Here is a 27,464-nt window from a genome sequence, read left to right as displayed (position 1 = left end):
GACAGTTTCCTTCTCCTATTGTTGATCTCAGCCGGAAAGTGGTCATTTAACCAGAGAGAGGTCCCCTTTCAGCTCCTTTCCTCTGCTTTTCACCAACTCTTTGTGCTTAAAATGCTCAAAACGAGCTATTATGGGACGGACTTTATTGTCCACAGGTCTGCCCATTCTGTGCACTCTGGAGAAAGTTATGTCTCTTACCACCTCCGGGGAGAGTTTGAGCTTATCCGACATGAACTCTCTTACAGTTTTTTCCGGATCGGCGTTGCCCTCTCGGATCCCCGAGAATATGAGATTGTCTCTCATGTCCCTGCACTGTACATCCAACAGCGTGTCTTTAATGTGCCTATAGTCCACGGTAAGAAAGTCGGTAGATCTTTGCATGTCAGTCATCGCGCCTCTCAGAAAGGCATTATCCTTTCTTAGATCCTCAATCTCCTTCTGACTGATTTCCAGGCTACTTCTCAAGTTACGGATGTCCTGCTGTAGTGCATCCAGAATATCCAGCTTGCTCAGTCTCGCGTTGATCGATTCCAATACCGATGCGTCCACCTCCATGCTACCGCCCGGCTCACCTCCGCTATCGGTCGAGCCTCGCTGGGTTCGGTGTCTCCTGGCGGGTTGTTTGGCTTTACACGCAGCCCCACCGGACACCTCCTTCTTGTCACTCTTTTTGTTGGCCATCGCAACTGTGACTGTCCAAAAACTTGGTGCGATCGTTAAAATACCAAGCTCAAGGCGAGCTGGAGGTTAGCGACTGGCAGGCTAGCCACCGGGCTAAAAACAAATCAAGCTAGCTAGTGGTCGGTGATGTTTTTAAACAAACAAGGACACCTTGATCACTTTAGAATTGTCTATAAAGTGTCCATAAAAGTATCCAGAATAGGTATCCAAAATAAAGTATGATATATTTGCGACCTAAAATTGGATAAAAACGCCAATTTCTGCTCGCGGCAACGGAGAAGTTGACTTCAGACGTCACGTCACATGTTTTCAATAACTTATAGAATACTTGACATTTTGTTTCATGACACTTTGTTTCATGACACTTCTAATTCTTCACTTCTATAGCCACATTTTTGATTACCCATGCTTTTTGACCCTGCATGTGCTGATTAGTAAGTACTTTTTATGGCGTGATTAATTGAATAAAGGCATTCATTGCAACAATTAGGGTTGATGACCTCAAGGATGCTGGACTTGACAGTTTCACTGTAGTTAATGTCTCGTGTTTTTCAATGCCGCAGCTTTTTTTGTAAATTTGAATACAGTATTTCCATTGAATGTATGTGACTGTAAAGGTGTATAAAAACTCATGATAATTTAGTTCAGTAAATCATAGAATGTACCTGTATGTGTTCTAACAGCCCACAGAGAACAATGTGGCATGGCAAAGGTTCCTTCCTACAGGACCTATCGCAATGTTACCGGTAATGTATCCACCTAATTGACTGTGCAAATGTTTTTTTTTATTATATCTGTTACACGTGTTTGATAACTTCCAGGTGTGTATTATCTTTCCCCGTCAGCTGTCAGACACAAAGAGTTCTCTGGTTTGGTCAACCAGTCATCATCTCGCTGAGGAGCTCCTGGAGCTGGATGAGGAGTGTTTTGTTGACGCCATTAACTCCGCCTTTGTGAGTGACAATTAAAGTGTGTCATTCTGTTGCTGCGTATTTGTGCGCCGTGTTGTGCGTGCATGCATTGTGTTTTCTCCCTTTGTCCCGCCCATGTTCAGCCGTGTTTGTGAGATGCAAGAAAACGTATTGCTTTGCCCAGACTTGAAACAATTGTAATATTCCTTTGAAAAAGTGATACACCTAAATCCTTTTCTTGTGTTTAGAGGGAGTCCTTTTTCCCAAGCTGGCTATTTTTACTGCCTTCTGATGGATGGGGTCACCACGGTTGAGTCACGTTTGGTTTCAGGCCTGGTTTGGTAATTAAACGTGCGGTCTCCCAGTGTTGACCATTACTGCATGCAATGTTTTTCAAACAGAGCTAATTCAACTGCATAGCCTGGCCAGCATCTTCTTTTAATTAGCCCTACTCCCCGGGCCTTTCCAAGCCCTTTATTTAGTTAGGGAGGGGGAGAAAAAAGGTCCCTCGCCTGGGTTTCAACCGATGTCAGCCTATTTGTTTGTCCGCTTTCAGCGATAACTTCTGTTTTTTCTCTCACACACTCTTCTTAACTTTTCTGCACAATGTTTTTGCACGCTGCACGCACAGTGGAGTAATGAAAACCAATCGGAGCTGGTCGAGACTGCAGGGTCACTGTTCCGCAGCGCCCTCTCTGCCATCATGCCGTCTGCAGGCTCACCTCGCCAACTACCCCCGAGCGTGGCCGGCATTGGCCCCAAATCCCGCGTCATGTTCCCCCTCAGCATGGGCCATGCATCGGAGTACATTAGGCACAGAGTGGCACTCATTGGGTAAGATAATAAGTAAATACTGTGGATCAAGTATAATAATAAGTCAATACAATGAAACCTCAAAACAGGACACAAAAAAACAACCACTCTTGTGTTTCTCAGCATATAAGACCCCACCACAGCAACTGCCAGAACATATTAGTACCCTTTATCCATCTTAAAAGGTGAATTGTACGAAAACTGAAGTATTTTTTCTCGTAAGAAATGCAGCAGTATCTCAACTTACAAGCTTAACTCAGAACACTTGTATCTCATATCAATGTCTCCCATTAAATTGAATTGAAATTAATTTGATTGGTGTTTAGCCACTCTAAAACATGTAACCTGCCTTTTAAAATGAAAAACAAACTGTTAATTTAGAAATATTGTATAAAAACAAAACGATAGAATGTACTACAAACAACTACAGTAGTTTTATTAAGTAATGGAATAATAATGTAGAGCATTTACCTTGGAGTGTGGACTACTACGGCGTCTCTTTCCAGCTGCTTCTCAATGTTTTCGTGGCTAAATGTCTGTCGTTTAGATTTTATTTTAACATTCTTGGCTGGAATTAGACTCATTCTGCTCCAGTATGGTGCCGACTAGCAGTGATGCGCTCAAATTAATGGCATGGATGCTTGTAACTCGAATGTTTTGCTTTTTGCAACTTCAAGTACAAACCCCGTTTCCATATGAGTTGGGAAATTGTGTTAGATGTAAATATAAACGGAATACAATGATTTGCAAATCATTTTCAACCCATATTCAGTTGAATATGCTACAAAGACAACATATTTGATGTTCAAACTGATATACATTTTTTTTTTGCAAATAATCATTAACTTTAGAATTTGATGGCAGCAACACGTGACAAAGAAGTGGGGAAAGGTGGCAATAAATACTGATAAAGTTGAGGAATGCTCATCAAACACTTATTTGGAACATCCCACAGGTAAACAGGCAAATTGGGAACAGGTGGGTGCCATGATTGGGTATAAAAGTAGATTCCATGAAATGCTCAGTCATTCACAAACAAGGATGGGACGAGGGTCACCACTTTGTCAACAAATGTGTGAGCAAATTGTTGAACAGTTTAAGAAAAACCTTTCTCAACCAGCTATTGCAAGGAATTTAGGGATTTCACCATCTACGGTCCATAATATCATCAAAGGGTTCAGAGAATCTGGAGAAATCACTGCACGTAAGCAGCTAAGCCCGTGACCTTCGATCCCTCAGGCTGTACTGCATCAACAAGCGACAACAGTGTGTAAAGGCTATCGCCACAAGGGCTCAGGAACACTTCAGAAACCCACTGTCAGTAACTACAGTTGGTCGCTACATCTGTAAGTGCAAGTTAAAACTCTCCTATGCAAGGCTTTGCTGGGCCCGAGCTCATCTAAGATGGACTGATACAAAGTGGAAAAGTGTTCTGTGGTCTGACGAGTCCACATTTCAAATTCTTTTTGGAAACTGTGGACGTCGTGTCCTCCGGACCAAAGAGGAAAAGAACCATCCAGATTGTTATAGGTGCAAAGTTGATAAGCCAGCGTCTGTGATGGTATGGGGGTGTATTAGTGCCCAAGACATGGGTAACTTACACACAAAGCGCCATTAATGCTGAAAGGTACATACAGGTTTTGGAGCAACATATGTTGCCATCCAAGCAACGTTACCATGGACAATGCCAAGCCAACGTGGCTTCATAGTGAAAGAGTGCGAGTACTAGACTGGCCTGCCTGTAGTCTAGACCTGTCTCCCATTGAAAATGTGTGGCGCATTATGAAGCCTAAAATACCAGAAAGGAGACCCCCCGGACTGTTGAACAACTTAAGCTGTACACCAACTACTTTGGCACGTGTTGCAGCCATGAAATTCTAAGTTTATCATTATTTGCAAAAAAAAATAAAGTTTATGGGTTTGAACATCAAATATCTTGTCTTTGTAGTGCATTCAATTGAATATGGGTTGAAAAGGATTTGCAAATCATTGTATTCCGTTTATATTTACATCTAACACAATTTCCCAACTCATATGGAAACGGAGTTTGTATAACAATTGGCCGAGAGACAAAATACTTATGTTTGGGCACTTTTAAGTTAAGGCACCACTGTAATGTGAATCTTAATTGATTTGTTTAAACACTCAGAAATTGTAACACAAATCACATTTTACAGACAATAATTATAGTTTTACATGCAGAAAACAATGCAAAATAAAAATGAATTACCATTTAACATTTGTTGGCAAGGACGGTAAGGAGTGGGGAGGAAAAAGCACAATTTTTCCTTTGAGTTCTATAGTGTTTCTCTCCTTTGTCAAAATGCTGACATTTTAGTTAAATCCAAGAACGCGCGACTGTGTGTTTGCACAACTTTGTTTATGTCAACTGATGTAAAAAAAAAACACTTGCGTTAGACACGTCACACTGTTGTGACTCTGCAACTCACAACTTTCTCCAGTCCGATTGTGGTTTATTCTGCTTTATAAGTACTTTATACAAAATAAAAACTTAAGTCATTAACACGTGGGATTCTTTGATTGGTAACTTGATTCCGCGGAATGATACGTGCTTAGACGGACTGCTTTGTTGAGCGCTATGTTGAGACGCACAATAACTCAGACAACATACAAAAAAACAGGGCAAACTTTAGCTGAACATTTTCATCGGAGCCTGAATCATTCAAAAAGTGGGTCATATGAAAGCTGAGGTTACACGTTGTTTGTCTTTGTCTTTTTGATTATTTTCAAACATTTATTTAAAATGTTGGACTGCTATCATGCACGACATCACAGCAGACTTTAGCATACCTCACAAGAACTTTAGAACCTTACATGAGAAAACAAATATTTAGCTTTTTAGGCTGTATTGTGACACTTATTCCAAAAGGACCGGAAAAATAGAATGTAGTTGTAAGACTTGTGTTGGTGCTTGTTGTCATGGTGCCATTCTCAACACTGGTCGTTTATACGTTTATATGTCAAATAAATTAATTTTGTGTTGATGAGAGTCTTCTACGTCAAAATACCAATGAATCTATAAGGATGTCAGTGTCAAAGTACTTTTTGTCAAAGGTCCAAAAACAAATGATGTCCGAGGTTAGAGATTCCGCTCCACTTTTATTTGGATGGACATAAAATAGTCCATTGTGCATGCGGTGTGTTTGTAGAGACAAGCATATGTTTGTCTTTCCAGGGACGCTGCCCATCGTGTCCATCCTCTGGCCGGTCAGGGAGCCAACCTGGGTTTGGGGGATGTGGCTTGCCTCACACAGCTCCTGAGCCAGGCAGCCTTTAACGGGAAGGACCTGGGTGAGTGAGAGCTCCAAACAGACACGAGCACTGCAACCAAATCTGCGTGGTTTCCCTTAAACTCTTTTCCAAAGGCCCATCTCATGTGCGCACTGTAGAATTATAAAAAGCATTTGTTTGATGTTTTTCCCTGTTCACTTTGCCAACAATTACATGCACATTACTTTTCCTGGGATATTGTTTTTCCTCCTGTTTTGACTCAATGCCATGTTGTGACTCGTTGACTAATCCCCAGTTGTTTGTCATGCAGGAGCATTACAGCACCTGCTCGAGTATGAAACAGAGCGCCAGCGGCACAACCTGCCCATGATGGCCGCCATCGACCTCATGAAACGACTTTATTCCACCGACGCTGCACTTGTGGTTCTCCTCCGCACCCTCGGCCTGCAGGCGACCAACGTGCTTCCCTCACTAAAAGTAAGCCGTCCTCCGCCTCGCTCAAACTGTCCACCACTGATGATGCCAATCACCAACCTGTCGAATCTAAGCTGCAACTCAACCCTCTTTTAGTGATTACACGTAGCTTTAACTCAGCGGCACCTATAATTTCCAACGCTCTGAACTTACTACTATGGCATCTAAGTTTAGCCCCAAATTTAGTGTTACCAAAAGTGTGGGTGGGGTGCAACGCTGGCACGAGGGCAGCGGACGGTGGTGGCGGCTTGTGTTTTCACACCCCTTTTATTACCGACCGCTCATGTGAAATGGCTTTATTCACTACTAAGTGATTCAGACCAACACTGTAACTTGTTTTAACGGAAGCACTCTTAAATGGGATGTTGGTTCCACGTTGGCCCACATAGTTCTCCGAGTAACTTCTCTCCTATTTTGCTTCTGCAGGAACAGATCACAGCGTTTGCAAGCAAGTGAGGCCAAGCATGTCATCTCCAGTGTTGCTAAAAGGAAATAAAAGTACATTTAATAAAGATTTATTTTGCCCCTTGGAAGTAGTGAAGAGTATCTTTTGAATGAATGATCGGCATCCCTCCAACGAAAATCTGTGCAGCCGTGCATCAATACTGTTTTTACAGATCACGGTGGCCTAACTCCTCACTCACACTGCATGTTGGTGTTTCCTCAAATCTGTCAGCAGTGCGTAAATCTTGTGTCAAATGCACCGCAACGTCTGTCAAGAGCTCATCCTACGTAAATACACAAACATACCATTTGAATGTCCATGTACAATCCATAGGCTGGTCTTTGTTCGCCGAGAACCACACTTTTCATTTGGAACACCTCAATCTTAAAATGCAAAAAATGCAGTAGATGTTTATGTATGTATTGTTAAATAGTGATATGGATGTTTGTACATGGAATATATAGAGTAAATAGTCATAAAGTAGATACTTACATGTATTAGATACAGTAGTACCTCAACTTACAAGCTTAGTTGGTTCTTAACTGCGCTTTTAACTCAAAACACCTGTATCTCAAATCAATGTCTACCATTGAAATGACTTAAAATAAATGTAATTGGTGCTTGCCCCACCCAACAAACAGTACAATTTTAACATGTGACATGACTTTTAAAAAGTAAAACAAACTTTTTGATAATAGATATTGTGTAAAAACCATATAATAGCTGCTCTTCAGTCAAACACCCCATTAGCAGCTTTTCCATATTTTCATGGATAAGTTTCTGCCATTTGGATAATATTTTAACATTCTTAGCTGGTGTTATACTCCTTCTGCTTCAATATAGTGAGTGCCAACTAGCAGTGATGCGCTCGAATTGCTTTGCCAATTTGATTTGATTTTTTTTTAATTCAATGAATATCATTCACCTGCTGCCTTCCCAGGTCGGGGATGCTTGGAACTCAAGGGTTTGCTTTTAACTTAAAGCACAACTATCCAAAAAACATCTCTTATCTCAAAACACTTAAATTGGGACACTCTTAAGTTGAAGTACCACTTTATATACAGTACATACTCATAATATTCATACCGCTTGAACTTTTCCACATTTTGTCACCTAAATATATTCTATTCGGAGTACATGACCAACACTAAGTGGCACACAATTAAGAAGTGAAAGTAAAAATATACTTTTAAAAAAAAAAAAAAAAAGTTAAATGTATTCAGCTCCCCTGAGTCAATCCTTTGTGTGACGGCCTTTCGCTGCAGCTCCAGACTAGTCTTTTCAGCTTTGTCTATACCAGTTTTACTCATACTTAGATTACATGCAAAGTGTTTGTGAACAGCCGTTTTTGGATGTTGCCACAGATTATTGGATTTAGGTCTGGATTTAGACTGGGCTGTTTTAACACATGAATATGTTGGGTTTTAACCATTCTGTTGTAGCTCTGTCTTGATGTTTAGGGTCGTCGTTGAGGTGGAAATCAAGTTTTTTCAGGACCTTTAATCTCCCTTGTACAAATCAGTGGCCTAGCTGAGTTTCAGATCGTCTTCTATCAGTAGAGCATGATATTCACTCACTAAAGGCAATAATGAAGACCCACAAACAAGTCGAGATGTCAAGGACCTCTGGGACGGAAGCTCAAAATGTGATAATGTCCATGGGCTCCATACACCAGGCAGTCTTTGATAGCAAAGTTGTAATATGATTGCCAAATATTTTCATAAAAGCTTTTAATTGACATTTTGGGGTGTTTTTTTTTTTTTTTTACTGTTTTGCATCAATAAATGATACCTGAATCATTCAATGAAATTTTACTTGTTTTTATTCACGACAGAAAAAAATCCAAATACATATTCACACAATTGGATGGTTTAGCAAAACAAGCTTTTCACTGAAAATATTAAATGTTTTTTGCAGATTCAAAGCACTTCCTGGCCACTGAAAGTGTTAGTGAGTGACAAATAAGATTAAAAGCAGTTTAAAAAAAAATACATTAAACACATTTGCAGGTATTTAAATATTTGTACAGTTCACAAGAAAAGTAGCAGAAATCAAAGACAAATGTTAGTACATATGTTCTACTATTGTGTTAAATTATGTTAATTATACATGCTGAAAGGTTGCTCAGATCTTAGGGCCGAATTGACTGTTTAGCACCACGAAACAATAAGGATTGAACTAAAATAAAAGCATTCAATCTACAGCTCCTCCACTGTGAGAGCAATCTTTAACGTCCTGAATTGTGATGAACAGCTACAACGTCTACAATTAAAGTGTTTGCGTGCAAAGTTGAAGGACAGACGCTGTGTGCTTGTCAACTGCTTGGACGTTTTTGTGAAATGGTTGGTGTCGAGAATGACAAGGAAGGATTTACAAAGACCTCCATGACACGGTTGTGTATGGCGCGGCCCACAAGCAGGCGGCATCAGACCACCGTGACTACAAACTAAGCCGACATGCTCAACGGACAGGGGAGGACACATCTGAAAACAACCATTAGGAAGCAAAAACGCTTTACAAAAATAAAATCAGCCCAGAAGCCACGGCCTCAACATACAGTAGAAATAGCTGGCCTTATAAAAATAAAAATATAGTGATTTATTTGTTTAACAGTTCTGGTAGGGTTTGCCAGGCTCTGACGACAGAGGACTGGGGAGCGGGTGTGTCTGGACTGTTTGTGAGGTTGGGTGGAGGGAAGCCTCGCAGTGACAAAAGTGTCCCTCTCAGTGCCGGCTGCAATGACGTTGAGCTGCCCTTAGTGGATGTTGAGGTTCCTGAAGTAGTCAAAAGTGGCGCCCAGGGCCCAACTTGTCTCCACGTTGTTCACTTTTTTGGCCAGCTGTAGACACAAAAAAGTAAAGTTTGGAAATGCTGCTCTTTTTTGTTGAATGGTTTGGACCGCAGCCATGTGGCGCACCTGCAGCACTGTGTTGTCCTTGAAGCCAAAGCCCTCCTTGAGCAGACACGTGATGTATGTCATGTCCATGCACAGGAAGGGGCTGATGGCACGGTATTGGGTCATTTTGTTGCACACTGCGAACACATAAAACAGCCCAGGTCAGATGTAGGAGCTGATCCCAGGTCAATCCTGGACACATGTATGCAAACAAGCATTCACACTCACATTCACACTTGTAGACTAAACGATGAACCCCTTGTTTGCCGTCATAATAAACAGGAAAGTGCGAGTTGAAAAGCTAAGGGTCGACGCAAGGCTGAGAGTGGGCAGCGTTTGTGTGTGGTCGTCAGGTGCCTTCCTGCCGAGGCCCACGCAGACACGCTCACCCCAGCGTGATCCACACCACTAGTGAGCGTGTGACACAAACAGCCTTTTACGTAACAAACTCGCTCTGTGCTGCTTGCACATACCTCACATCCTGCAGGAATGTTTTAAATTGTTTCACCCTATAATGAAGCACATTTCTGTCTTATTTTAGCAAATAATTGATTTGATTTTGCAGCAACAAATGCAGTCTGCCAGGAAGCACTGTGCAAAGCGTCACCTTTAGGAGATTAAAGGCCTACTGAAACCCACTACTACCGACCACGCAGTCTGATAGTTTATATACCAATGATGAAATCTTAACATTGCAACACATGCCAATACGGCCGGGTTAGCTTACAAAAGTGCAATTTTAAATTTCGCGCAAAATATCCTGCTGAAAACGTCTCGGTATGATAACGTCAGCGCGTGACGTCATGGATTGTAGATGACATTTTGGGACAGCATGGTGGCCAACTATTAAGTCGTCTGTTTTCATCGCGAAATTCCACAATATTCCGGACATCTGTGTTGGTGAATCTTTTGCAATTTGTTCAATGAACAATGGAGACAGCAAAGAAGAAAGCTGTAGTTAGGAAGCGGTGTATTGCGGCAGGTGTTGTGCCGGATAACGCACCCGTTGACTGGTGTGCCGGATAACACAGCCGGTGTTTCATTGTTTACATTCCCGAAAGATGACAGTCAAGCTTTACCATTGGCCTGTGGAGAACTGGGACAACAGAGACTCTTACCAGGAGGACTTTGAGTTGGATACGCAGACACGGTACCGTGAGTATGCATGCAGCTGCGCCTTCCAAACATTTGATCGCTTGCCCGTACGTGCATGCCGGTATGTGCATGTCACATACGTAACTTTGGGGACTTTGGGGAAATATATGTGCTGTATGAACTTTGGGGAGGTGAACGGTACTTTGGGCTGTGGGATTGAGTGTGTCGTGCAGGTGTTTGAGTTGTATTGGCGGGTTATATGGACGGGAGGGGGGAGGTGTTTGTTATGCGGGATTAATTTGTGGCTAATTAAATATAAGCCTGGTTGTGTTGTGGCTAATAGAGTATATATATGTCTTGTGTTTATTTACTGTTTTAGTCATTCCCAGCTGAATATCAGGTCCCACCCGCCTCTCACAGCATCTTCCCTATCTGAATCGCTCCCACTGCCCTTCACTCTCACTTTCCTCACCCACGAATCTTTCATCCTCGCTCAAATTAATGGGGAAATCGTCGATTTCTCGGTCCGAATCGCTCTCGCTGCTGGTGGCCATGATTGTAAACAATGTGCAGATGTGAGGAGCTCCACAACCTGTGGCGTCACGCTACTCCTGTGCTACTTCCGGTACAGGCAAGGCTTTTTTATCAGCGACCAAAAGCTACGAACTTTATCGTCGATGTTCTCCATCCTTTCAGCAAAAATATGGCAATATCGCGAAATGATCAAGTATGACACATAGAATGGACCTGCTATCCCCGTTTAAATAAGAAAATCGCATTTCAGTAGACCTTTAAGCGACGTATGTTCATATATGTCATATGCTCTTACCTTCTTTGGCCCTCTTCTTAAAATCCCTGACCTCAATAGAACCACCTCGGCTGCCATCTGTGAGGCCAAACCAAACGTGCATTTTCAACAACAAAACAATAATAATGAATCTAATGGAAGGTGCGCTGACTCACCGATGAGGCCGGACTCCACAGCTCTGTCGAAGTAGTAGGAGAAAGCATAGAAGACGCTACTGCCTTTCACTTCCAAAGGCTGGTGCACTTTCCCATTGATGACCTTCATCACCTCATAGTAGCAGAGCTTGTAGCCTGCATAGCCTGTAGACAGCACGTGCTCATGTCAACAATGGAGGAAAGGAAGGAATGTGACAGCCTGAGTTCATTCAGGTTCATCAACGGGCACAAAGTTGGGGATCCACCACAACATGATGGGAAACCCCAAAGTGTCAAGCAGCCTCAATTGTGTCGCTATGACCAAGTGCGGTCGTGAGCCGTGCCATGACGGGCTGTCTATTTTTACCACGTAATTGTGAGCGGTGCAGATGAAGCCACTCGTTACGCTCACACGCACAAGAACGTCTCAACTGCGGGACAAGCCCCAGCATCTTTGTGACTGTGGTATGTGAGTGACTGCTTTATTTGTGTAGGTACTGGACTCATGTGGGAGGCGACGCAAATAAAAAAGGTGGAAAACTCACCATCTGGAACGCCGCTGACTTTGTAAGTGGTTCCACCAAAAGTCACATCTTCTCTGAACTTCTTCGGCAAGCAGGAGCTGGTGAAAATCTTATAATCAAGACCTAAAAGAAGCACAATGTGTGTTAAAATGGCCAACATTGTGATATTTCCAATAAAGGGTTTGATGATGCATTACCATCAGCTCCCAGTGCTCCAAGGGTTGCCAGGCGAGCCGCATACAGTCCGTTGCCAAGGTAGCTGTGTGAGCATGGGGAGATTTGCAAAAAACAAATTTAATACAGTCCCAGTCATACGTTTGGATGAACGCAAGTCAATTAAAAAATGCGACATAAAGTACCTGTGTGTGTAGAGCTGATATGTGCTATTGAACAGGTTGAAATTGGCAATGTAGCTATGGGGAGCAGACTGAATAGTTTTCTGTTGGACAAACAACACATTTTAGAGATGCACTTCCTCAGATAATATTTATTATTGTTTAGAGATGATTTTTCACCTTAGACTTAGGAAGAAAGGTGATCTGGGTGGATCCTCCGCCCAAGTCCAGGATGCCCACTGTCCTCCTTGTGTTGGAATACAAGTGGCCTACAACACATATATGGAAACAATAAGGTGCTATTATCAAAGTATCGACAAACCATATCTAACTTTCTGTACCCATCACAACTTTTTAAGATTCATACATAAAAATCCCTTGTCTAAGAGATTAAAGTTGTTTATGAACATAAATCAAATGCTGCCTCAGCTGTGCGGGGGGCGGGGGGGTAGGTGGGGGTGGGTGGGGTCTTGTTTTTGCAAAGCTGGCGACCTCAGACAGCAGACAAGCGTCTTGCGCTGCCCCGGCCTGGTGTGTACACTGGAGGCTCAGATATGAGTCATGTGACCACTCACACCAACATAGCAAAACACAAGCAATGTCTTACCTGTAAGGAAGTTCACCGTGACCCAGGCCAGGACTCCTGGAACAACACAAGGGTGCAAATATCGGAATTAGTTGTGATTACAACACTGCGACATTTAGCAGTACAGTGAATAAACAAAGATGTTGGCTGACAAAGCACAATGAGATCATATCATTGTGTATTTCATATTGTGGAAAACTAGAACAGTTCTCTATAAAAATGAGTTTTGTGTTCATGTTTTTATGAGTGTCTGGAACATATTCATACATTTGTTTTATTGTAAATTGTTTTGCTTTTCGGTACCACTGTGCGTAGAAGTAGTAACATACCTTCGTTAGTTCCATTCATGATGGTGACACTGTTGTGTGGCACGAAGAAGGGCGACTCTTGAAAAACATTTTTCACCTGCAATAAAAAGAACATGTGTTCATCGTTTTTGTTCAAGTGATTTAGTCGTGTCTGCAACGCTGACAGGCTTTAAAGAAGCGCCACATAAGTCAGCTGCAGCACCAGTAGATTTTATACAATGACAAATATGGTGACACCACACAACACCACAACAGCTGTTTTTTGCAACATCACAGCCGCGGAATGGGCAGAGTTGCTCCTTTTTCCTTTTTCCCAGCGACACTTGTAAGCACTTAGTGGTTTCTCATCCTGCTCCCCTGCGGGGCGACTCAGTGTTTGTGCCAGGGTGCCTGAGGGTAGCAGGAGGAGTAAACTCACCTCCTTCAGAAGAGCATTGGCCTTGTCCTCGGACAGAAGGCGCAGGCCTGCCGTCGCCTTCAGGACCACCGGGGTTCTCGTCCACTCTTCCTCTGGGATGGTCTTCTTGGCTATCTTCAGCAGCTGAAGCACCGTGTTGCCGCCCTGAGGAGGAAATGTATGGTCATTATAGTCACGTACGTCCAGAACAGAGATGCTGTATTTACCAAGCTGGTTTGGTAAATACAGCACTTTTTTGTGTAACTGTCTGCAACTCAAAGAAAATCCCAAAAGATTTGATGATAAACACTTACACACATTTCTTGAGAGCCAAAGTCGCCTTTACGCAAAGATAATACGTCTACTTTTCATTGACATGTGCTATTGTGCAGATCTGCAGTGGCGTTCTTTAGCATCATGAGTTGCCAACACAGCTTCACACAGCAATGATTAAAGTTGTTATAAATGAATTGTGTTTGTAAAGAAAGAAGTACATGTCAGAATTGGAGGGTGCAAGTGTCCCTAATAAAATGGACAGTGAATGGTGCTCATTTGAAAAAAATAATAAAACAAAATAAAAATAACAGCAACAACTGCAAAGAAACAAAAAAGTGAAAAAAGGCCTAATATAAAGAAATAAAAAGGCTGACAGTAATTAATAATGACATTTGTATAGGATTTAATACATACAAATAGACCAGTGGTTCTTAACCTGGGTTCGATGGAACCCTAGGGGTTCGGTGGAGGTCAAAACACACCCGACTCATCGTGTAAATACAAACTTCTCCCTATCGGCGTATTACGGATACGGCAAAAGTTGACTGATTTGCAGGTGTGTAATTTGTTGTGAGTTTTATGCACTGTGTTGGTTTTGTTGTTTGAACAAGGTGATGTTCATGCAAAGGTTCATTTTGTGCACCAGTAAAAAAACATGGTAACACTTTAGTATGGGGAACATATTCACCATCAATTAGTTGCTTATTAACATGCAAATTGGTAACATATTGGCTCTTAACTAGTCATTATTAAGTACTTATTAATGCCTTATTCGGCATGGCCTTATTATAACCCTAACCCTCTAACCCTGGCCCTAACCCTAACCAAATAACTCTAAATTAAGTCTTTATTACTTAGAATATGTTCCCATAGTGTCCAAAAAACTCTAAATTAAGTCTTTGTTACTTAGAATATGTTCCCCATACTAAAGTGTTACCAAAAACATATAACTTTGTCTTGAATTTGAAAAATTGTGATTTATTTTTTTCACTAGAGAAGGGTTCAGTGAATGCGCATATGAAACTGGTGGGGTTCGGTACCTCCAACAAGAACCACTGAAATAGACACTGTATGATAATTAAAGGTGAAGAACACGTGAAATGGTGCAAAAAGAATATACATACATACCTCCTCAGGGTTGTCTTTATAAGCAGAAAGTCCAGGTTTGACAGCGTGGTACATTTCATTTTCCAGAACTGGCAGCTCAACTACAAGAAAAAAATGAATGGAATGACCATGACAGAAACAAAAATATTGATTTATCAAAAGTATAACATGATCACTTTCACAGTACATCCACCACAGGGTGCGTTACAAAGTTGACCGCAGATATGTTTAGCAGTGCCCGCGGGTTAGATGAGTTAATTAGCATTGACGTATAGGTATGCTGGAAGTATTACCTGGATCTTTCTGGATGAATTTATAGATGTGGATCCGGGTGCCGGTGCTGCCTGCATCGAACATGACGCCGTAGAAGACCCGGCTCATGTTGACTGGAGAGGGGGCTTCCGGTGCCGACCTATGGTAAGTGTCGGGCGCGGGATGCACGACTTCTGGTGCCGGGTGGAAAGCCTCCGGTAGGTTCTGGATGCTCTCAGGTGAACGGTGGATGAGAGCGGGGATGACGGGGTGACGCGGCACGCCGGGATGCGGCGCCGTGGGCGGCCGGTTGTCGACCTCCGGGAGATGATTTTCTGAGTTGGCGGCCGGCTCCCGGAAGCGGATAAAGTGCGGGAAGTAGCGGTGGGGCCGGTAGTAGGTCGCCTCGGTTAGGAGGCTGCCCGACAGGAGCCCCAAGAAGAGCGCGAGAAGATGGCTCGGTGCGGCCATGGCGTGGAGATGAGGAGAAGCGGAGGATGCTGCACAAAGTGCGCCTTGAGCAGAGTGGATGCACACTTAGAACTGTCCTCTCGCGTCTTTACACTATATAAAGACATATGGGCTTGGCGAGGGGCCACACCGACACCAGCCATCCTCCAATCCTGTGGCGGTCCATCCCCGCTCCATCCACAGTCCCCCCTCTTGGAAGCTGAGCTGGAGACTACCTGCCTCCCTTGCTTTTTTTTCCTCCTTGAGGAGGAGGAGGTTATTTCTGACTCTGTTTTCCTTCCTCATCTTTACTGGATGTGCAGGTCACCCTTCTAGGAAAGGAGAGAGGGGGGGCATCAGTCCAGATGAATGGAACAACTTTCAGAGATGTGGAAATACACTCTATGGTTGTGGTTATAAAAAAAAAAAAAAATCAGAAAGTTGCCTAACAAGTTTCTTCACCCCAAATGCATCCTGACAAGTGCACACAATTGGCATCGAAACGGCGAAGGACGTCGCTCTGGGTGTAGTTTTTTTTAGCTGTTTTGCTTCTAAAGGCAACATAAAAAAATAACAAAAGTGTTAGGATGCTGTTTTGAGTGTGTTCATATTTATTTGGGACAATATGAGGAATAAATCCCTTTTTTTTTTTTTTTTTGCTGAACAGGACTTTTCTCCAAAAAATGTGTAACTCTGACAATAGGAATAAACCACAATCTATACATATTGCACTGTAAATATAGCATATTCTGTTTTTGTTTATGGCTCGTACAAAACACATGATCAAACCCCCATTTAACCTCTCCTAAACCACATTAAATGCCTTACCAACTTTAAAATATGCAAATGTAATCTGCGCTCCAGCTGGCACAAAGGATAACAAATGTTAAAATCTCACTCCCACTCATCTGTGTTGGCCACATGCTTTTTTTATTAACTAGGGCAATATATTTGGGCAGCGAGGCACATTTCAAAAGAGACTGCATGAAAAACCTCGAGTGTATTTAGGTGGGTGTTTGGCAGGCTGTTACAAACCATCAGCAAGGGCTTCTTCTTGTCATGTTCGGGATGCAAATGATGCATCAAACACATCCCAGAATATAGTCGGTCACAGAGGCAAAACAGGCTTGAGACCTCATTTGAACGTGTTTTATGTCTTAACAAGAGGCACTGGAGGTCACAAAGCAATGGACGCAGCGTGACCTGGTCCCAACCTCGCACCTAACATGTGGTTTCACCTCATGTGCGGGTGACTGGGGGAGAAAGTGAGCAGAGAGCCAGACCATGCAGGAGGGTAATGGGAGGGCAGAGCTCCTGCAGAAGGGTACGAGAGAATGCAGGAAGTCCATGGAGAGGACAATATGCGGGGAGGGGAGGGGTGGGGCTTGGCATCACCGTCCTTCCACCGTGCCTTTCCCCTCCCAGGACACTCAACTGTGCACAGCACGGTTCCAACACTGTAATTTGAACTAAAAATATTGGACTCTCTTTCCTCCTTCCTTTTCTCTAAATACTGTGGCTACTTTTTTCAATCCTGTGGTTCGCCGTAGTGGTCGTTAACCACTATCAAAGCGTACATGTGCAGGACCACTCAATGTGTGCCCCTGCACGGACATTGGGATCACAGCACCAGTGACACCCGACTCAAGCAAAAAGTCATGTATGTGAACAATACATACTGTATGTGTCATGAGTTTGTTCATTGTTAAAAAGCAACTGAAACCATTACACGTACACATTTATGTTCTTGAAAATATGATATTAGGCACACGTTTAAGGTTTGAAAAGCCATATTGCGACATGTTTCATTAACACAAAGTTGAAGCCATCTCCGAGCCTTTGCACTCCTAAAAATATGATGTTATAACCGCAACGTCGTCCGACAAAGTCCCCATACATATCATTGAAATACAACATCTGCGCTGTGATTGTGGCTAACATGCAATGTGATCACTCAAGAACAAATTACAAGGATGAGAATATCTTTTTGGTATGCAGCACTTTCCTGTCTGTGAAGATCTGCTTGCTTCACTGAACACAGTAGCAAGTATGAGACCATGCCAAGTTTTATTTGTTGTCCAGACAGTCATGTTTTCAATGATTGGGGGGTTCCATGACAGCTTCTTCCGTGAACCTTCTTAGTTCTGTTTGGGTGGGGATAGTGTTCCAACACAGCCATCCAGCTGAGTGGGAACTCAGACTGGCAATGGCTATACACAATTTAATGTTTTTTCTTCTTCTTGTTGCTCAGGTTATTATATTTATTGGGTTTTGAGTTTCAAAACAAGTCCCACAGAAAATCAAACTGTTGTTTACAATCGACTTATCACCAGTATTGATGCGAGCTAAGCAGTTTGTTGTTTACCTATATTACAACATTGGTTCTGTTGCTGCTGTGTGGTGCAATATATTCACTTATACAAATGAGCATGTGTTCAAAGATTTTGTTTTCATTTTCACTTTCTTATCCTCTCCAAAATCGTTAACGTAATATTCTATTCCATTATATTCTCTTTGTGTTTTTTGTAAATATTCAAATTGAGCATTCCGAGGTCAAACTGAGGGCATTATAAAAACTTTTATTTGATGTAAAATAAATTCCAAAAGTAACATTTAAACATGTTTGACTGTAATATAAGTGAAAAGAAGTCAACCACTACATTGGGATGTAAACATACTTATTACCACATGAACATAATGTATGGTGATTGTGGTCACAAATTTTATCCCAAATCTTCAATATTTAGGGCTGCAGCTATCGATTATTTTGTTTGATTAATCCAGTAATCGTATAACACACATTATAGCCTCAATGCGTATTTTAGGGCAGTGTTTTTCAACCACTGTGCCGTGAGATATAGTCTGGTGTGCCGTGGGAGATTATGTAATTTCACCTATTTGGGTTAAAAATATCTCTTGAGTGTCTGTACTGTCTAGAGCTCGGCAGAGTAACCATGTTATACTCTTCCATATCAGTAGGTGGCAGCAGGTAGCTAATTGCTTTGTAGATGTCGGGAAAATGGTTTGTCGTGATCACAATATGCAGACGACAGCGGGAGGCAGCGTGCAGGTAAAAAGGTATCTAATAGTTAAACCAAAAATAAACAAAAGGTGAGTGCCCCTAAAAAAAGGTATTGAAGCTTAGGGAAGGCTATGCAAAAACGAAACTAAAACTAAACTGGCTCCAAAGTAAACAAAAACAGAATGCTGGACGACAGCAAAGACTTACAGCGTGTGGAGCACAGACGTCGTCCACATAGTACACCCAAACATGACATGACAATCAACAATGTCCACACAAAGAAGGATAGCGTTCGCACAACTTAAATCGTGATTGCGAAAACAAAGCAAATGCGGGGAATAGCGCGCAAAAGAAGACATGAAACTGCTACAGGAAAATACCAACAAAACAGGAAAAGCCACCAAAATAGGAGCGCAAGACAAAAACTAAAACACTACACACAGGAAAACACCCAAAAACTCAAAATAAGTCATGGTGTGATGTGACAGGTTGTGACAGTACACCAACTTTGAGACAAGAGCTATAGTGATGCTTGGTTATGGTTTGAATTCATATCCATCACTTGCGAGAACGACTTTTCATTGTCAATATCAACTACTGAGTTTCATTTTTTAATGATTTCTGCTGGTAGTGGGCCTCCGGATTTTTTCAATGAAAAAAATGTGCCTTGGCTCAAAAAAGGTTGAAAAACACTGTTTTAGGGATTACAAAGATGTTTCTGCTAGCCTTAACCTTCATTCTTTTCTCATAATAAATGCACCTCATCAACATTGAGCACAGTGGTGTGTTGTTAATGTAAAAAAAAGTTCCACACTGTAAAAAAAAAAAAGTGTCTTACTATGTTGAACGTACATCTACGTACTTAACAAAGTTCCAGCGTCTATAATTGTTTTTGTCACATTCGTCGCGTCTTCTCTTCAGGCGCTGCAAAGTAAAAAAAAAGCAAAACATGCGCAAAGTTAATCTGATGAGGCTTGCTGCAAAATGTTTTATGTGTGTTGCAAAAAAGCTAAAGAAAAAGCAAAGCGCATGCCCACAACAACCACATGGGTGGTTGTTGTGGGCATGCGCTTTATGTAGTTTGCAAAGCTGAGAGCTTACCAGATTACCAAAGGCGTCTGGTTTAACTCTGAGGTTTTGTGCACCTTTTCTTGAAAATCTTGGTTGAACGCTGAACTTTTCAGTAGAGTTTAACTTCAAAAGTCGCACTGTACTATGAAAAGACAGACGAAACCAAGGTGACCGAAGACATATCTAATTTTTCCATGAGACAGAGTTGACCAAAAAATATAGCTTGCTGTGCTGCAGTATGGTTGCATGCTTCACAATTGTTCAGATATGATGCTAAAAATGCACCCATAGAATGAAAAGTGTACATTGTTTGGATAGCGGTGATCCACTTAGGGGAAATTGGTGCTGCAGCCTTGAATCACAGGCTGCTTATAACAACGCACACCAACTGTGGTGTTTCAATTATAAAGTCATGTAACAGAGCTGCCCTTCCAAGTAAAATGTCATATGAGGGCAGATTTACACCAGTAATTTTAGAAATGTGCCACTACAGCCTGTAAATCATGTTAGGATGCCTGGTAAAAGTGCACCACTGTGGCATGACACAGCACATTAGAAACATCGTTTTAGAGAAGAAGTAGTTTCAATGCTAGGGTTGGTATTTTGCTTCAAGTTAAGTGAAACCGTAAAGCGCAAGATGGAACCTCAGCTTTGTAATCTACACAGTGCAATATATCATTAATATGCTGCAAGGTTGGCCTCAGGAATGCCATGTTTGTGGGTGTCCTGCCCCTAAAGGTCCACTGAAGAGGCCCAAACCTTCTCATTACAATTCCAATGATAATGACAGATTTGAAAAGCTCAGGGTTATTTCAGTTTTCTCTCCTCACTGTCATAGTAATTACCTTTAAATTTAGTTTTCAAACTCTGTTCGCCATGTTAGAGCAAAGTACAACCCTATATGATCCACTTTAACTACACCCAGCGCTTTTGCATTATCTCGTGTACAGCCTGGTTTGATGAACAACCTATGGACCACATTGAGGACTCTCTGAATGAGATGACGAGGAGAATGCACTAGCTTTCAATTATGAGCTGTGCCTTTTGTTCCCAGAACTACTACTGCAGTTATGTAGTAGAGGCATTCCCATAATTTAAAAAAAGAAAGAAAAATAAGACAATAAAAACACCACAGACATGTAAAATGTTGATGACGGCAATAATTTGGGATCAGGTCATGTGCAAAATTATAAACACAAAGTAAGTGAGTGGTTAAAAACAATGATAAAACTTGAAATAGAACCCACTGTCTTGAAGAAATTGTTATGATAGGAGAGAGAGCTGCACAAGAACACAACTAACATTACATGCTTCATTCCACTTTGCAGCTGAATTCTAAAGTTGTGTTATTGAATACTAAAATTGTGTTATTAAGTAAATCAAATTGGCAGAAAATAATTAAATGACTGTGCAAATGCCCAGTGCTAGTGCTCACTTCAGTGGCATTCCAGCCAGAAATGATGTGAAATTGAGCCAGAAGTTCAGCGTTATAGCAATCTCTGACAGAAGTGAAGATTGTGAGGCTGAGGTACTCGTGTTCACTTTCAAAGGTAGGTAATATTACAAGACATTAGTGGTTAACTTATTTTTACACTTAGGCTAAATGTAAGGTTATGTAACTCAAATTATATGACATCCATCATTAAAACTACAAGACAATGTTTAACATATATTTGTTACAGTGGCTAATATTTGTAAAACGTGTACGGTCATTACAAATATGAAAATGGTACTCCAAATTCCCTGTAAAATACACAAAGGACTTAAAGTATCAGCAGAATGGAAAAACAGGTTTCCTCTATATTGAAGCTACTATAATATATATCTGATTTATAACACCGAAAGACTTACAAAATTTGTGTGCCAATACATATGATCAAAATAGTATAAATCTCAGAGATTTCCAAGCCATTTTGAGAGATAATGAGCAAGCCAGCCACGTGACGTTGAGGTGGGTATCACACATCCCTTCCCCACCAACAACAATGCTAATCAAGCAGACTTTGTGAAAGCCAACAACGATTACTTTGGGGAAAACTATGATCCAGAACCTTATATGTTTTAGCTTGAATATAAGAAGGGTGAGCTACAAGTTTTAGAAGCTGCGTGCAAAACAAATCCATCTTAAGCGAAACATGCATCATGTAGCAGAATTGCTAAGTGCTAAACAAGAAATACAAACCACGAACATAATAAAACAATCACTTACTGTACAATGTCTGCTCTCACTGTGATGATGACTGATAGGATATTCATATATTCCTTTTCAGATGAAGAAATAATCATAATCCACACAAAAGGTTAAAAGGAAAAGTTGCTGCCTGCAGACACGGTCTTCGTTTGTCATGTCTTTGTCTCCATCTCCGGATATAAATTAATTGTCACAGATGAACAACTTCTAGATTTATGCCTAAATCCTCCTATTATCCAGATGAGAAGCCTGATTTATAAACTAGAATAATTTTGACGAGCCAGGACACGATGATGCGGGAGCAGCAGTACACCAGCTGAGACACAGTACAGCAGCATAAGCTGCTAGTAGTTAACACTCTTTTATCAATGCGCCGCTAAAAATTGCTTGTCTGCGTTAGTGTTTATAATAACAATAGCGCTAATATTTGGTTAATATTGTTGGCGTGTTTTGGATGGTTATTTAGAGGGCTTCGTTGGTGGAATAGAGAGCCCCCATTGACTCTATTGTTAGCAAACATTTTATTTATTTATGACTTAGAATGCATTAAAAAAAGACAAGCATATGTTCATGTCTTACATAGGGAGTGTGAATGATAGACAGCACATTTCTTTCCAATTTTTGCACATTTCCAGTATGACTGATCTGCTGATATGGTCAGAGTGCAGAAGCGTTCCCACCGTGACATCATCGGACTCCGAATCTACAGAAATTGCCGAAGACATTCGAAGAGGAATATACAAAATGGCTGTCTGAAATGGTGGCATTTTGTGACGTTAAGACGGTATTTTCATGGTATTGGAAATACAATTAGACATGGTTTAATGCAGTGTTTTTCAACCACTAGTGTGCCGTGAGATACAGTCTGGTGTGCCGTGGGAGATTATCTAATTTCACCTATTTGGGTTAAAAATATTTTTTGCAAACCAGCAATTATAGTCTGCAAATGCTGTGTTGTTGTTGAGTGTCAGTGCTGTTTAGAGCTCGGCAGAGTAACCGTGTAATACTCTTCCATATAAAGTTAAAGTTAAAGTTAAAGTACCAATGATTGTCACACACACACACTAGGTGTGGCGAAATTATTCTCTGCATTTGACCCATCACCCTTGATCACCCCCTGGGAGGTGAGGGGAGCAGTGGGCAGCAGCAGTGGGCAGCAGCGGTGGCCGCGCCCGGGAATCATTTTTGGTGATTTAACCCCCAATTCCAACCCTTGATGCTGAGTGACAAGCAGGGAGGTAATGGGTCCCATTTTTATAGTCTTTGGTATGACTCGGCCGGGGTTTGAACCCACAACCTACCGATCTCAGGGCGGACACTCTAACCACTAGGCCACTGAGTCGGTATCAGTAGGTGGCAGCCGGTAGCTAATTGCGTTGTAGATGTCGGAAACAGCGGGTGGCAGTGTGCAGGTAAAAAGGTGTCAAATGCTTAAACCAAACATAAACAAAGGGTGAGTGCCCCTAAGAAAAGGCATTGAAGCTTAGGGAAGGCTACGCAGAACGAAACTAAAACTGAACTGGCTACAAAGTAAACAAAAACAGAATGCTGGACGACAGCAAAGACTTACTGGGGAGCAATGATGGCGTCCACAATGTACATCTGAACATGACATGACAATCAACAATGTCCACACTAAGAAGGATAAAAACAACTGAAATATTCTTGATTGCTAAAACATATTAGATGCGGGAAATATCGCTCAAAGGAAGACATGAAACTGCTACAGGAAAATACCAAAAAAAGAGAAAAAGCCATTAAAATAGGAGTGCAAGACAAAAACTAAACCACTACACACAGGAAAACAGCAAAAAACTCAAAATAAGTCACAGTGTGATGTGGCAGGTGGTGACAGTACACCTACTTTGAGACAAGAGCTATAGTGATGCATGGTTGGTTATGGTTTAAAGTCATATCCAACAATTGCGACGACGACTTTTTACTGTCAACTGAGTTTCGTTTTTTAATGATTTCTGCTGGCGGTGTGCCTCTGCATTTTTCCAACGCAAAGAATGTGCCTTGGCTCAAAAAAGGTTGAAAAACACTGGTTTAATGAATACAATGAAACACAACTAAGCGCATAAAGTCAACTTGTTTTTCCATTCTACAGGTACTTTTAAGGGAAACTGCACTTAAAAAAAAAATTCTACCTATCGTTCACAATCATTACGAAAGAAATGACGACAAATGTTTTTTTTTTTTTTTCAATGTCATTCTAAATATTAAATAAACATGAATAAAAGTCCACTTACAGCGAAGCCAAAGGGAGGTCCTCTATTTTGCCCATAAAATCCAATAAATAACTATTCAAAAAGTGCCAACAATACTCCAATTACATTTCGTAACTTGAATATTTACCAAGTACTAGTGATATTGTAATTATAAACGCAAACACAGACAAACTATTTATAGCGGCAACGTGATCACTTCTGTGTGTTTACATCATCGAGTGGTCTGCTGTTTCCTCGCATCCTGCAAGTTTATTGTAGATCATAAATCATACCGCTCACCTGGAAAGTAGATGGCTAAGGAAGTGATCCGACAAGTTGGTACACTTTGATAGCTATTTAGGATCCAGAACTGGCAAGAACGACACGAAAAGACATTTGGTCGCCCTGCGCTCCCAGCCCATTCCTCCGCGAAGATTATGAGTAATTTTCATCTAAATGGGAATATATGAACATGCCTGGAGCTGGCTTCCGAATGACAGCAGACATTGCACAGTAAGTTATGTGTTATATTGTTTGTTGGCTCTCGTTAAGTCTGCAGAGTAATAATCACTGATGAAGGAAAAAAAACAAAACGTTGTGATGCGTTTTTAAAATTAATGCGCCGCATATGTTTAAAATAATCAAAATACGTAAATATCATGTTATTATAAATGTGCCCGTAACTACATTACATATATACTTACATCATGTATATTGTCATGTCTTGGTGATCATGTTTAGTTTGGCTATATTCTGTTTGGTTTTTGCACTTTGTCAGTTTCTGTTTTTTCACTCCCTGTTTTGTTTCCATGACTACCAATCAGTTCACCTGTCCTCACGACTCACGCACCTGATTCATTTGAACTCACGCATCTGTTTTCAATCACCACATGACTATTTAAGCCTGTCATTTTCTGTTGGCCGGCCTGGCGACATCACATTCATGCTCTGCACTCTTGACACGCTGCTTACTCTGTCCAGGTCATAGTTCATGCTGCGCTTTTCTTGCCACCTAAGTTTTTTGTTTATTCAAGCCACTGTTTTGTATCTCCGCTGTGAGCGCCTTTTGTTTGTTCCTTTTTTCCATAGTTGTGCGAGTTTTGTTTTATTAGCCAAGTTTGTTCCCCGCCTTGTGCGCACCTTTTGTTTATACTTTTTATAATCTATTATTAAATCATGTATTTAACTTCACGCCATGTCTGGTCCGAATCTTTTGCATCATGGGAAAACAATCCACGCCAAAGTCCAAGTCTTGACATATATAGAACCTTAATGGAGGTGTTTGGATGTTTTTAAGGGCTTTATAGACAGAATTGAGTGGCTCTCATAGGCTCCCTTGTCAGTGGACTTTTGATCGCATTTATTTAATATTTAGAATGCATTTAAAAAAAAAACTTCCATTGTCATGTCTTTCATAATGATTGTGAACGATAGGCAAAATGTCCCCAAAAAAGTGCAGTTCACCCTTCAAGATGGAGACAGTTTCACCCTGGAACTGAATAATTCAAATTTAAAATGTTTTGATCGTTTTGCTTTTCCCCCCAAAGCTGTATCACTACTACAGGGATTAACTTGTGTTACACAAAAATGTTAAAATATTACTTAAAAAATTGTCTGTACAGTTACTAATGGTTTAATCATTTCAACATTTTGAGTGGAACGGTATAATTTAAATCCCATTGCTTCTTATGTACGGGTGTAAAAACAGCTGATTGTAGAAAGAATAGTAAACAAAAACCTAAACAAACTCTAACCTGTTTACAAACACAACTTAACAGACGTATGTGGCACTCGGTGGGAAAGTTTGATCACCCCTATCATTATGGTAAAACATGGTTTTAAAAGTTAAACAATGGAGTTCAGTGGTTCTCCATGTAATATAAATTACAAAATACCTTGTTAATTTTAGAAATATGCCTCTGCATTTCTGCACAAAACTGAGTCATTTTGGTTGACAAAACCTAACAAAAAAAAGCTTTTATGTTTCTTTGTGTAAACTAACTGATGGACAATTCCCATTCCCAGGCAGCACTTTTTCATGGACTTGGTCCACTGAAGAAATCGGGTTTACAATGTGGCCTGAGGAAACCAGTCCAACCTCACTGGATTCCCAGATGAACCAAAGACAAATACACATAAGCCTCTGTATCACATGTACATTGCCCACAAAAGATCGTATGGCAGAGAAATTTGACCTTTTGTTGAGTGGCAGGCTGCGTCTCCATGGCAACACTACACAGAAAGTCAGAGCAGGTTCTAGGAGATGGTGCCATTACTTAGCGCACCCGCATTAGTGTCATAATCATCAACTTGGCATTTTAACAGGCAGAAAGATGCAGAGGAAGAAATTCATCAAAGGAAAGACAAAATCCCGGTGAGTGCGCATGTTTGCTCTATTTTAGCCACAATTGCTAAACAAGTGTAATCTTTACTTACTGCTTCACACCAGCAAAGGAAAGAAGAGCGGTAAAAGGGAGTCTAAAGATTTAGACGTAGAAAAAGGTCAAGCTAATGATGCCTTAAGGGAGATGAAGCTCAAGTTAACTAAACAAAGTCTCACGGAGTATCGCGAGACCTACTGCCAGCTGGCTCGTGCCAACGATGAGTTGACCAATCAGCTGTCACACGCTGAGCGGGAAAACCTGGATGCTACCGCCCACTGGCAGAGGCTGGAAGCCGACAAAGATGGGAAGGTAAGCGGCTAACAGTCGATTAGCAGGTGCATGTTGATTAAAGCTAACAACGAACGATTTAACGGCATATTATCTGTGTATGATAGATTAATGTGCTCCAGAGCGCACTCAAAACCCAAGAGGCTATTGCTTGGGAGCAGCAAAACAAACTGGTGAGTTTATATATCTTTTTTTTTTTTAACTCCCAAAAAATGATCTTACCGGTGTCATGCGAAAATCTGTATCCCTGAAATCAAGCTGGCATGCTAGCTAAACTAAGCTGTGGCAGACTGAACCTATAACAAAGAGGCCATAAAACAAAAACAAACTTACATTACCTGCTGTGTTTATTTTAAATGATTTGTTAAAAATTTCATATTAAAGAGCATGGTGGGAAAAAGAAAGTCGCAAGTGCAAGTCTTGTATTCTAGTTGGGAGCCATGTTACATACACACAATTTCAACATTTGTATTTTTTCATCGTTACCCAAATTTCCTATACTGTCAGGTGGACTTCCAAAGTTAAGTTTAGAATTTCTGGAAAAGTCTAACAGA

At 41.2% G+C, this 27,464-nt stretch overlaps 3 protein-coding genes across 5 annotated transcripts in view; 2 read left to right on the top strand and 1 right to left on the bottom strand.

Moving 5' to 3' along the window:
- coq6 (coenzyme Q6 monooxygenase) overlaps positions 1-6,664 on the top strand; it is a 37,430-nt gene extending 30,766 nt beyond the window's left edge. For both annotated transcript variants that reach the window (XM_061968784.2, XM_061968785.2), the window contains 6 exons: positions 1,365-1,427; positions 1,527-1,634; positions 2,224-2,426; positions 5,602-5,717; positions 5,968-6,134; positions 6,558-6,664. In XM_061968784.2, the coding sequence (XP_061824768.2) occupies positions 1,365-1,427; positions 1,527-1,634; positions 2,224-2,426; positions 5,602-5,717; positions 5,968-6,134; positions 6,558-6,587 (687 nt within the window). In that variant the 3' untranslated portion in view covers positions 6,588-6,664. The remainder of the gene's footprint in view (positions 1-1,364; positions 1,428-1,526; positions 1,635-2,223; positions 2,427-5,601; positions 5,718-5,967; positions 6,135-6,557) is intronic.
- Positions 6,665-8,398: 1,734 nt separating this feature from the next.
- Positions 8,399-26,792, bottom strand: entpd5a (ectonucleoside triphosphate diphosphohydrolase 5a). Of its 2 annotated transcripts, none has more exons than XM_061968782.2 (14): positions 26,675-26,792; positions 15,336-16,076; positions 15,064-15,143; positions 13,681-13,824; positions 13,284-13,359; positions 12,976-13,011; positions 12,549-12,637; positions 12,393-12,472; positions 12,231-12,292; positions 12,055-12,156; positions 11,531-11,674; positions 11,397-11,453; positions 9,494-9,609; positions 8,399-9,415 (listed from the first exon to the last, which is right to left on the bottom strand). In XM_061968782.2, exons 2-14 carry the CDS (start codon positions 15,763-15,765, stop codon positions 9,332-9,334), a joined length of 1,500 nt encoding a protein of 499 aa, XP_061824766.1. In that variant the 5' UTR covers positions 15,766-16,076; positions 26,675-26,792; the 3' UTR covers positions 8,399-9,331. The 2 variants fall into 2 exon arrangements, with proteins under 2 accessions (XP_061824766.1, XP_061824767.1); XM_061968783.2 differs by lacking the exon at positions 26,675-26,792 and adding an exon at positions 26,434-26,547.
- The window catches only part of LOC133611187 (basal body-orientation factor 1-like), a 20,307-nt gene continuing 19,414 nt past the window's right edge, over positions 26,572-27,464 (top strand). Inside the window, exons 1-3 of the mRNA XM_061967900.2 lie at positions 26,572-26,612; positions 26,688-26,931; positions 27,018-27,083. Coding sequence (XP_061823884.2) covers positions 26,572-26,612; positions 26,688-26,931; positions 27,018-27,083 — 351 coding nt within the window. The remainder of the gene's footprint in view (positions 26,613-26,687; positions 26,932-27,017; positions 27,084-27,464) is intronic.

Source organism: Nerophis lumbriciformis, linkage group LG08 (assembly GCF_033978685.3).
Source record: "Nerophis lumbriciformis linkage group LG08, RoL_Nlum_v2.1, whole genome shotgun sequence".
NCBI lineage: Eukaryota > Metazoa > Chordata > Actinopteri > Syngnathiformes > Syngnathidae > Nerophis > Nerophis lumbriciformis.
The sequence above is the reverse complement of the archived record's forward strand: the minus strand, read 5'-3'. Positions and strand labels throughout refer to the sequence as shown.